Source organism: Vigna radiata, chromosome 7 (genome assembly GCF_000741045.1).
Source record: "Vigna radiata var. radiata cultivar VC1973A chromosome 7, Vradiata_ver6, whole genome shotgun sequence".
NCBI classification, from domain to species: domain Eukaryota; kingdom Viridiplantae; phylum Streptophyta; class Magnoliopsida; order Fabales; family Fabaceae; genus Vigna; species Vigna radiata.
Window position 1 is genome coordinate 38,564,417 of NC_028357.1, and position 12,407 is coordinate 38,576,823.

The following is a 12,407-nucleotide window of genomic DNA, read 5'->3' on the forward strand; positions in this document are numbered from 1 at the left end:
GACACATTTCTATTTGAATATTAAATAAGAAATCTATTTGAAACATTAAATAAACTTAACAAAAATTATTTAAAAAGACTAAATGAACATATTTCTAAAATTGAACTAAATTAAATCAAAATTTTTTAAAAAAATTATTTCCAATTTTATCGTAGAATTTAAAAAAAGAACATATTACCTAAATAAAACAACTCGTTAACAATAAAACAATATGAACATAAAGGTTTGTTACATAATTTACGGATGCGATTGTTCCCAGAAATCCATATGATGTTCCAAGGCAATGTGATATGAGTGAAAAGATTATTGGTTCCAGAAAATTCTTGGAAGAAGCAAAGCATATCCATCCACTAACTATTAATTGCTTGGTGTTTCGGTTTACTGTGCAGGAAAAGATATTCCAAGACTGCACCGCCATTCAACCTCATGGTTGGGTTAGTAATAACTTCAACTCATGGGCCTTTGCCAGCCCAATCACTATATAGCCTCATCTTCACCTCAATCAAACAAAAATTCTGAATTCTCCTCACAAATTACAACACAACATTGTTCGGTTGAATTCTGTTAATGGGTTCTACCGCTGAAGACCGATCAGAGATTGTGTTCTTCGATGTGGAGACCAGCGTCCCCACTCGAACAGGTCAGGGATTTGCCATTCTCGAATTCGGAGCCATTTTGGTTTGCCCCAAGACGCTCACGGAGCTCCGCAACTACTCCACCCTCATCCGTCCCCCCGTTCTCTCCGTCATCTCCCCCTTGTCCCAGCGCTGCAATGGCATCACCGCCGACGCCGTCGCCGCCGCGCCGACTTTTGCCGACATTGCTCACCTCGTCTACGACCTTCTTCACGGTATGTTCTGTTTGTTCGCCTCTCTCCTAAAATGGTTTCTTTTTAGGAAAAAAGGGTGTATGGTTACGTTTTGATGTTTGTGAGTGGTGAATTTTGTGTAGGGAGGATTTGGGCGGGTCATAATATCATAAGGTTTGACTGTGTTCGGATTAGAGATGCTTTTGCTGAGATTAATCAGCCGCCACCTGAACCTAAGGGAACCATTGACTCTCTAGTTTTGTTGACTCAGAAGTTTGGAAGAAGAGCTGGTGACATGAAGGTATTATATAATTTGTAAATCATAATAATGTTAGCATGTCATTGTTCCTTCCATGCATTTCTTTCTTTGCGCTCTACTACTTAAATTTGCTCTTTCAGTTGGCTTCTTTGCGCTCTACCATGTCATAATAATGTTTTCTCCTTTTACGTAACATGCAGATGGCTACTCTTGCTACTTATTTTGGACTTGGACGCCAGACACATAGGTAACATGCTAATGCAATTTTGTCGTATGCCACCTTCACAGTGTATTGAGTTTATCTTTTCTGATATCTGCTGTTTCTGGAGTGCAGGAGCTTAGATGATGTTCGGATGAATCTTGAAGTCCTCAAGTACTGTGCGACTGTTCTATTCTTGGTAATTTGCAATTCGATGTCTTTTTTCTCTCCTTCGTTTGGCAACACAGCTCAGTTGTTGATGTAACAACAACTTTTATTATGGTTAAGGTTTTTCAAATCTACATAAAGAAGGAAGAACCGAATTATTTCTTAACTTGACATCAGTTCAGTTCATCAGCTCTCTGATTGATGTCATCGAGAAAATACGTTTGGTTACTTGAGTCTCTTGGCATAAAGCACGTTGTTAGAATATAGTAGCATTTTTTCTCATTTTGGTCTCCCGTGACATTTTTTTTTTTAGTTGGTGATGGTAATAGAACTTGGCTAGCATGGGTTTGCACATTTTGACCATGTTATTTTTTTCCTTAGTTTACCCGTGATGATTCTTTGCCTTGGTTTTTTCTTGTCTAATTCTTAAATTATAATTCTTTAAACACCTGGATGCATTTTCTGGCTTTGAATAATTTATCTCTAACTTGCTACTTGACATCAATAGAACATTCTCCTGTTTGTGTTTTTTAAGGTTGAATCACTGTACGGTCTCCACAAAAAAATCGTACACATCACTTAGTCACATTCAGTAAATTATTCATGCTGTCTCTGTTTGGAAACAAGGGTATATAATCTATCGTTAGTCTACAATTTACATAGGCAAGATTACCCTACACGTGCCCTACATGTGGGTGGAATCAGGTTTTACTGTGTAGCTTCAGTAGATTACTTGGTCATTTCCATTGTAAGAGGCATTACATGAGCTTTTAATTTACTTTTTGCGGGCTTCACTGTGCTGCATCACTCTTATGAACTTGCAACTTTTATTCCAATACAAGTAAGACTCACATTTTGATTAATATTTTTGTTTAATTTTCAGCAAAAATAAATGTTTTTATATTTTTATAATCCGGGGTTTAATTTAAAACAAAGGATCTTAAATTTTATACCATGACAGCATACTCCAATAGGAAGTTCTTATGAGATACAAGTCTTAAACATATAGTCCTGAGTATGACTCTTGCAATGGATATATCCTTAGAAAATGTTTGATTGAGGAACCTTAATACCAGCAATGCCTCTGAATCAAAAAGGCGTTTTAAGAAATATTTTTTTCTTATTCTATATAATCTTTTGTATATATGTGATGTATTTTGCAGCAGTGATTGACAACTATGCTCATAAAACTAATGATACTCTCTGTCCTTACAGGAGTCAAGTCTCCCGGATATATTCACTGCAAACAGTTGGGTTTCTCCAAAGACTACGACAAGAAGCCGCAGTAATGGGAAATCTCCATCACAGGGGGGCTTATTAAACATTAATGGGGTTTCTGTATCATCATCTCCTGCTGTTGAATCCAAAGACAAAAGTCATCCTATAATTTCTTTAGCAATGAGCGGCCAAGAAGGGGATGCCCTTAATAATGCAGATCCTAATATAGTTCAATCGGATCCTTTTGATTTTGGTACTCTGGAGGAAGAAATAAATAGAGAACCCATTAAGTCAGATGTTTCCATGGTGGAAAAACCCATGCAGGAGTCACCTGATCTGGCTTCCTCGTCTTCTGTGTTTCAGCCTTGCAGCAGCTCTATTCTTGTTTTAGAACCTGATAGAATATGTGTCCCTTCTATTGATGCATCTCTTGTTCCATCTTTTCAAGGAAGTCAAAGGATAGAATTACTGCATGAAGGTTTTCCATTCCAACTTTATTGTACTGATTTGATAGTGCGGTTTGGAATAAGCACGAAATTTTTTGATAATGCTGGCCGGCCACGATTGAGTTTTGTGGTTGATTCATCACCAAGTCTATGTAATGTTCTTGATGCATGTGACGACGTTGCTAAGAAGTTAACGGTGGATTCTGGCAGCAGCTCTGATTGGAGGCCCGTTGTCATTAGGAAAGAAGGTTTCTTCAACTATCCTACTGTCAGATTGCAGTAAGTTCTTGACTTGTTATTTTATTTTATCAACATTAATGACTGCCTCACTTCACATGTAAAATGGTGGAAAACTCTAATCTCAAAACCGGGCATTCAGTTTAACATGACCACCGTGTCAGATGGGGTCTGTGTCCATTTTCCTGGTTTTTTAAAATCATTAGATTATGCTTTTATTATTTATGTGCTGAGAGTGAACCCTGGCGCAACTGTAAGGTTACAGCGTTGTAACCTGGCGACTGGGGTCATGGGTTCAAACCTTGGAAACAGCTTCCCTGCTTGCCAGGGTAAGCCTGTGTACATCTGCTTTCCCTAGATTCCACTTGGTGGGAACCTTATGTACTGGGGTGCCCTTTTGTTTTTATGCTTTATACTGATAGTGAAGGGATGACATTAAGTTCTTAAAATCATGAAATAGGGATAACTTCGAGAATATCATCAACTGTGACCAGAGAAATTTTTAATCCAGATCTTTTGCTTTGATGATCCTAATTGCCAAACAAGTAGTATTTCTCTCAATTAGAATTTATCTGATTTCTGTAACATTTATTTTACAGCATACCTACAGCTGTAGTCGCAGACGTTGCCATTTATGCCACGGAAATATATCAGAAAGAGTCTTCGGGAGCAGTGCAAAGACTTCTCTTCAGTAAGTTTGATGCTGCAGAACTTGGTTCCTTGTTCATGCCTGGAACATTTGTTGATGCCTTCTTCACTTTAGATCCCTATGACTATCAGCAGAATGCAGGGATTAAATTAGTTGCTAAAAAATTGATCATTCATTGTAAATAGAAGGAAGTTTAAACTTAAGTATAGGTTAACTATTACACGCCAAGGTTGATAGATTAAATATTGGATATGCTGTAAAGTTGGTTCCATTTCATGCTTGTAGTTCAACTGATATATATTCACACCTTTGAATTTTCTGATTACTTTAGTTCCATCTAGAATTACAGGATGAATACCCTCTACTGTGGCAAAAAATACAATTAACTAAGAAAAGAATACGGGATTATTGTTTCAAAAAATGAACCTTTTTGTAAAGTTAATGACTATTCTTTTTAACAAAAATAATGATTAATATTATTTCAATTTTAAAAAAAACATTTATTATTAATAAATATATTTCACTTTTCAAAATGATAGTGGTTTATAGGCGTAGGCCTTTGATTTATTATTAAATAAGTCAGAGATAAATTTAAAAGTACATCTTTATCCTTACCTCTTTCATGGTATCAGGGGTGTTTGAATTTTAAGATACGAAGTATGGCTGGGTGAGAAGACAAAACAAATTATTTTTTATTAATTTTTGTGTGGTTAGATTTGATAATGTCTCAAAATTCCAGAAAAAGGATGAAACTCATAAGAGTCTAAGCAACAGTTCAAGACTTCAATGGTCTGGCTTATTATAAAATATATGAAAAAGCTGGTTTATATACAAAATAAACAAAACTCTTTGGTATGTATAGCTTTTACATCTTTCCAATGTCGATCCAAAATTTATTATTGAGTTTGCATATGGACCCAAAATATTCTTAAGTTACCTCAAATAATAAATACAAAATTGTTTTTTCATCATACTATGACACTAAAAACATGGAAGATATTTAATATAATATTGACATCTTTCCGAATATCCATATCAAATAAGTTTTATTAAAAGCTAATTAAGCTTTTGTATTATTAATATTTTATATTATATAATTATATAACACAGTTACAACATTTTTCAATGTACAGCAGCTCCACGAAACAGGATAACCAACATGTTATATCAGATAATATATTATGATTTTCCAAAAATGTCGATCCTTCTACTTATGTCACTCATGCTTAGGCCAACAAGGGTAATCTATTAAAACTATTTAATAGAATTAACAAAATGAGTTTTAACATGGGAGTTAACCCAACTCATCAGGATTGAAATTGAGTTGGATTGAAAATTTTCAATTTTTTAAAATATGAACTAAATTAAACTTTATTTACTTAACTTACTTATTAAATGAGTTCAAGTAAATTGATCAGACTAAATGAGTTCAAATCAAACTAAAAATAAGTTGATCCGTGGCTCATTAACAATAACATTTTATTAATTTTATTATTATTTTTTATAAATTTTTTTATTATAATTATTTATGAATTTTAATTATATAAGTTTACCATTTGATTAAGTAAAAGTAAGTTGATCCGTAACTCATTAAAAATAACATTCTATTAATTTTTTTATTATTCTTTTATGAGGTTTTTTATTATAATTATTTATTAATTTTAATTTTATAGATTTATAACTTGATCTTTTTTAAATATTGGTATGTGTTATTTAACAACATTTTAGTAGTTTCAATGTTTAATATTTGACTAATTTAAGATTAAATATGATTTTAGTTGTTAAATTTGGATGTAAATTAAAATTCATCCATGTCTTAAATTTTAATATATTTTAGTTTCTAAATTTCAAAGTGAATTAATATATTTTTTTAATTCAGATATTAATTTTGTTAGGTTTGTTAAATGGTATTTTTGGTTGACATTAAAAGTAAAAACATGTCAAATGATATAAAAAAAATAAATTTTAACTTGTAATGTGTTTAACATGTCAACAAGATTTAATACAGTCTTGTTAAAACAATTATATTCATTCACTTTTAAATTTTAAGAACCAAAATATATTAAAGAGATAAAAAAAAAATTATAATTTTACATTAAAATTTAGTTACTAAAACATATTTAACTCATTTATTTATTTGTCAAATTATATACGTTGATCTTTATATAATATTTAGATAATTATGTGAACACTTCCACTCTACTATTATAAAAATGAATCAAGTTAATTTTTTTTTATTATTTTGTAATAAATATATAAAATAAATTGAAAAAAAATAGTATTCCTAGGTAAGCTAACCCACACCACCAATCCATGGTAACTAGAAATGTAAGAGCCTAAATAAATAAAAAGGGCTATTGGGCCTAGTTGGAGGCAACCAGGCCCAGACTAAGGGAACCTGACCTTAACAAGGTCCTTTCTCAAAAGTCAGATTTTTAATTTCTGCTTTTTCCTTTCTCTCTCTAAACAAAAATCTTTTTTTTTTCCTAAATAATTGCTCTACCTTCTCTCTAAAAGATCCAAACACTGAACCGTTTAGATTTTAATTTGAAGGTGCCTAAACGATCGCGGCGACAAGAGCTTCATTTTGAACCGAACAATTTCCTATTCCGATCGGTAAGTCCTCTTTTCCCTTTCTCTTTCACTGTTCTAGAACCTAGGGCCTGCAACTTTGTTGGGTTCATGTGCCTTGTACGTTTTTCCTTCCACTCTGATGGGTGTCGCGGCCCATACAAATTTGATTGCATATTAGAAATGCAGTATAGTGCTAGGAAGTGACTCCTAGGTCATCTCTCAAGGACCAAACTGTGGTTCGAGAATTAGGTCAAACACGAAGTGGGGGGGTTTGAAGGAGTTTAGTTAATGCTAATGACTAAATTAAAATGAAAATTAAACGCACCAAACATAATTAAAAACATCGAAATAAATGAACAAAACATGAAGACGGAATAATATCTAAAGCAAGTGGGGAAATTGGAAATGCAAGATAAAGAAACCGAACGGAACAAGAATCATAGTGAACGAAAACCGTAAATTAAACAGTCTTAAAGAAAGATATGTGAACTAATTAAAATGCAACAAATAATAAAAATAACTTGACTAAAAATAAAATACACATGGACCAAATTAAATGCAACAAATAAATAAAAAAAAAAGTGCTGCAATAAAACTTTAAATAAGAAAATAAAAAAAAACATGTTTGTGAAACCGTGCAGCACTATTGAAATTAATGTTCAAGTGCGTGAATCATTTTAAATGCAATGAGAAAAATACATTAAGGCATAAGTTGAAATGTAAGCTCTTGAATTCTTTTCTTTAACAAAGACATTCTTGCATAAAAAAAAAAATCACCGCTCCCACCTAATACCATATGAAATAAGCATATTATCTAAAGGTAAAAGAAATGAAAATTGCTCCTTCCTCTTCTCGGGAATGTGCAAGGTGCCAAATGAAAAATAAAATCCCAGAGTAAGTGGCGGCTGCACCGTCCAAATGAAAATAAAATATTAAAATCTAATCACCATACACTTTGCTAAAAATTTGAATGAACTTCTAGGAAAGCATAATCACGAGGTCGTTACAACACTTGCTTCAAACTTCCAGCAACGTCCTATCGTGTGCCCATTTAATTACCTCTTCATCACCCAAGAAATAAATGAAAAGAAAAAGATACTACTTCATCACCCAATGCCCATCACAGTATGCATTTTTCAAAGAGAATTTTCCTCCAAAAACAATCAGCCCCTCACAAAATAACGCTGCAGCCGAGAGTGTCAATAGAAAAGTGACGGCTGCCTCCCCAAGTCCTAGGACATGTGTCTCAAAAATAGGGTGGGGTCCACCCTCTTTGCAAAACCCTAGGTGCCATGTCATGTTTCCTATTTGGGCTCAAACTATTTTGCCAAAAATTAGTCCAATGTTGCAAAGAGTTTGTCTAAAAAGTTTAAACAATTAAATTACAATACAACTAAAATTTAAAATGTCTAAATTTGAGAGTCTTGAATTTAATCGGTGTCCTCCAAATGTCCCAAATTATGTTTCCAAAATTTTCCCTTGAAACTAATAATGCAAATAATTAGCTCAGAAAATTCAAATTAATTAAAATTAGAATTTCCGGTCAAATTAAGCATAATTAGGAAAAACGGGAAAATACCAGACAATAAGCACAATTCCCTGATTAATTCTAGCACAATAAACTAAGTGAAATCAATAAAATATCGACTCATCACACTCTCTGTCTATTCGAGCTCTAAGCGCTATGTTCTATCACCAATTGGGTGATTTGTAGGTTCTGTAAGCAAACACTGAGTGGGTTCCTGTTAGGACATCTTCAATTAGCTTGTTTGAGAAAGTCAGGTAAGGGGAGTTAATTATTTTTGGTTAAATCTGATTTAGTGTTTCATGTATGATTGAATTTAAAAATATGATGTTCTGTTGGGACTGTGTTGTCACTGTTTTACGTATTTGGTTTTGGTATGAACTGGATTGCACAAATGATGAACCTGTGAATGATTTCTTGTGTATTGTTGATGAATATACTCTGTTTCGGAATGAGTTATTGAATGTGATTGATTTTTCTCTGCTGACCAATTGGGATGTAAAGAGGGTTTGAAAGAATTTGGGGTTGGTTTTGTAAAGTGTAAAGGAAGTGTTAAATTTGGTTGGATAGAGGATGAAATGTAAAGTTAGTGAACGGATGAGAGTCTGAAAGAATAACGCGGGAGAGAGAAAGATGTTTAATTTCTTTAAAATGATTTACTGTTTCCCTGAGGCAGAAAGTGCTATGGCCATTGACAGATGAAGGAATGAGAGGAAAAAAAAAAGGAGTATCTCTGTTTGTGGATTTTTTATATTTCCTTTCTTGTTTGAATTGTAAGGAGGAGTAGGTTTTGGGTGTAAATAAACAGTTTCAGGTATGCATTGGATGGGGAGTTTATTAGGATGATATTGAGAAAGAAGGAGTGTTGCTCTGAGTGGGTTTAATAAAATAAAATGAAGAGAGAGTTGTGGGTATAGAAGGGAACAATGTTAGTATGCAAGAAAGAGAAAAGAAGAAGACGTGTGGGTGGCAGTAAAGAAAAAGAGTGGTGCTGGAAACATTGGTTAGTGATTTTATAGTGGGAAAAGATTAGAAGAAGGAGAGAATTGTGATCTTAAATGAACATAAAATTTTAATAAATAGTGGAAGAGCAGCGGTTGTTTTGTTGCAGAGAGGGAGGGACGTTTTGCTTTTACTAGGTTTTGGAAAAATTTTCTTTCATGGTTATATAAATTAATATAGAAAAGAAAATATGAATGTTTGCCTCCGTAAGGCACGTCCAGGGCGTGCAAATTCTTTTGCCATGTTATGTTTGTAAAATGGATAGGTAGGAAAGATAGGATAGACCCACTTTGCTAAAAGGATGAATAAATAAAATAAAATATTAAAAAGAAAGAAATACAGGGATGTCATGAAAGTAAATTTTGTTAATATACATTATATAAAAGGTGCAGGACAGTTAATAAATAATATTAATATATTAGTTACATATTAAATTTGTACATGTACATGATATTAATTTCTATTAATATAATATAATTTTATATATATAACTAATAGGTACGTATGATAGAATATTAAAATATTATACTATGAATGTTGACTTAATTAGAAATGTTTGTGTAATGGTTTGATATAAATATTAGAATAGAATTATGGTTTAATATAACTATTATAATATAATAGAAGAAAACATGATTTTATATATTTGAGTGTATAGGGGTTTAGGCATTGGAAATAAATTATAAAAGATTATAGTATTGATTAACTTATATTAAATTAGGGAGATGTTATTTTTATAACTTGTGATTGGTGAGTAATGTATATTGTTGAGATTATGTATATGTCGATTACGGCAAAAAGTATATGATTACAAAGTGATGAAAGTACGATCCAAGTGGTAAACTAAGTTCCATCTGTGTAGAAGTAAACTAATTTCCATCTGTGTAGAATCTCTCGGTGAGATTCTTAGTGTTTTAGAATGAAAGTAGGGGCTCAGCCTTGGGAGTCATTCTGACGCTTCAATGGTTAATCAAACTCACTTAGAGAGGTTGAACCCTGTGGTGAGAAGTAGCAGGAGGTCCTTGGTCTTGGGGGCTCCCAGTATGCCTCAAGGCGCGGAACGGACTAATCTCGTGAGTGTGGCAGGGTGGGGAACCCAAGTTTCATAAGTCACCACGGGTGCAAGACTCGCCATAGCCCGACTATCATTTTAAAGTCCGGACGAGTCAAGTCTAGAAAATAACATGTTTAGGTTGTGTTTCTTAAACTGTTTGATGTGAAGTTGTCTCTTGTATGTTACACGCTTAGATTGAGTTGTATGATGTTATATAATTAGCTCACCCTTGCATTGCTTGTGTCTGTGTATGTTGTATGTGTTCCTGTTGCGATGATCATCCATTTTTAGATGTGAGCAGAGGAGAATGAGGTCTCTGTGGAAAACGCTGGGGAGGAGAATGAAGACGCAACTGCTTAGTTCCCCTAGGAATTCCATAGCTCCTAATGTTATTCAGATATTTTTTTTTTTAGCTCCTGTATTTTGAGAAACTTTAGTATTTCCACGTTTTTAATTTTTCCGCATGTGGATGACTGTAATCCTAAACTAAACTCCTTAATTATTCTTGACTGCTTTCCATTATCATATTTAATGACGTCTTTAATTTATATGCATGACCCAAATATTATTGGGATATCACAAGAAACCAGTTATAAAATTTTTGAGTTACCAAAAAGTGAATGAACCAACCCAAATGAGTTATATTAGTTCACTTTTGACACTTCCTAAGATTGAGAACTGGTTATTTGTTCTCAACAAAACACATCATCACCTTTTTCACTTTTGACATTATATTATATATATAATGTTTTAAAATAATATAAAATAAAATAAAATAAGAACATAAGCAAGAAATGTAAATAAATAAATAATTATATACAATTAAAATGTTATAAATAAATATAATAATGAAAATATAAGTTAATAGAAATGCATAATTAGAAATAAATAAAATAAAATAAATAAATAGGACCAATGTAGATGAGAGAAATGAAATAAAGTAAATAAATAAGATTAGAGTTAAATTGAAAAAATAATTAACTAATATATAAATTAAATTAATTAAATAAGTGAGACTAGTGTGTGACAGAAGTTAAATTAGATTAGAAGAAATAATTAAGCAGGAGAAAAATTAAATGAAATAAATAAATACTATCTAATATTAAATTAAAATAAATAAATCAAACTAATACCTAACCACTCAAGGTAAAATTAAATTAAATAAATAGGATTTGTGCGTAACATGATATAAATTATATAAATTGATTAAAATAATTAAACATAACTAAAGAAAAATTAAGTAAATAATTAAGCAAGACTGGTGCATGATTGAAAATCATTCTAAACTCCTAACTACTTATAAAACAAAACTCAATTACTAAAGTGAAGTTAAGAATTCAACCACCACTAATAAAAGAAAACCAAATCTCAGAATAGATATACTTTGTAAGAATAGCTATAAAATTGCATAAAAAGTTTCTTAAATATTATAAAATTAAAACAACTATAAAATTGGATAAGAAGTTTCTTAAATATTATAAAATCAAATGAAAAATCTTTTAAATAAACATAAACTTTTCATGTATTTTAAGTGCATGTTACACAAACATCATGAGATTTTTGTATTAATTTATATACTATAAAACGACTTCACTTTAGATTTAGGATTTTCAATTAAGATAAGACATCAAATTATAATTATAATATTATATTAAGAAATAAAATTTAAATTTAACTTAATTCTATAAAATTAATTTGTAAAATATAGTTTGTATTTATATATAGAATGTAAAATTGGTCTTATTTATAAAACTGAGACTTTTATCTCAAATTTCACAATTTCTTAAAAGAAATTCAAAAAATAAAATAATTTATTTTAACATTCGCTAATTCATATTTAACAAATTATTACACCAACTTAATACGTTAGGTTAGTATTCGCATTTTTCAAGCACGATTGATGAAAAAATAATAATAATAAACACTAAACACCAAAATGTCAAAATGTATTTCTGACAACAGTATTACCTCCGTATACTTGATTTGTCACTTTCCCTTTCTTCATTCCACGCTGTTAGTTTTACCTGGTTATGATAAGCATATGAGTGCTGAAGAAACAAAGGCCATCGTAAAAAATGAATCTAGCATGCAAAAGTATAAAATGATATGCTGAATCTTATTAATTGAACTACAAAAAGAGATATTTTAAAATAGTTTTAAAAGAAGAATGAAGAGAAGGAGGTATTTTGGTTACTGGAAGGAGTGAATCTGAAAACTGGTTGTGTATCAAAAAATAGAGGTAGAGAAGATTTGGGATATTTTGGTGAG

The 12,407-nt window shown here is 31.6% G+C and overlaps 1 protein-coding gene across 1 annotated transcript; it reads left to right on the forward strand.

Annotated features, from left to right (window-relative positions):
* The first annotated feature begins 310 nt into the window (after positions 1 to 310).
* LOC106766837 (protein NEN1) lies at positions 311 to 4,309 on the forward strand. Its single transcript, XM_014651600.2, has 6 exons — positions 311 to 850; positions 952 to 1,109; positions 1,268 to 1,314; positions 1,402 to 1,465; positions 2,650 to 3,377; positions 3,935 to 4,309. The coding sequence occupies exons 1-6, from the start codon at positions 568 to 570 to the stop codon at positions 4,167 to 4,169; spliced, it is 1,515 nt and encodes a 504-aa protein (XP_014507086.1). The 5' UTR covers positions 311 to 567; the 3' UTR covers positions 4,170 to 4,309.
* Positions 4,310 to 12,407: the final 8,098 nt, after the last annotated feature.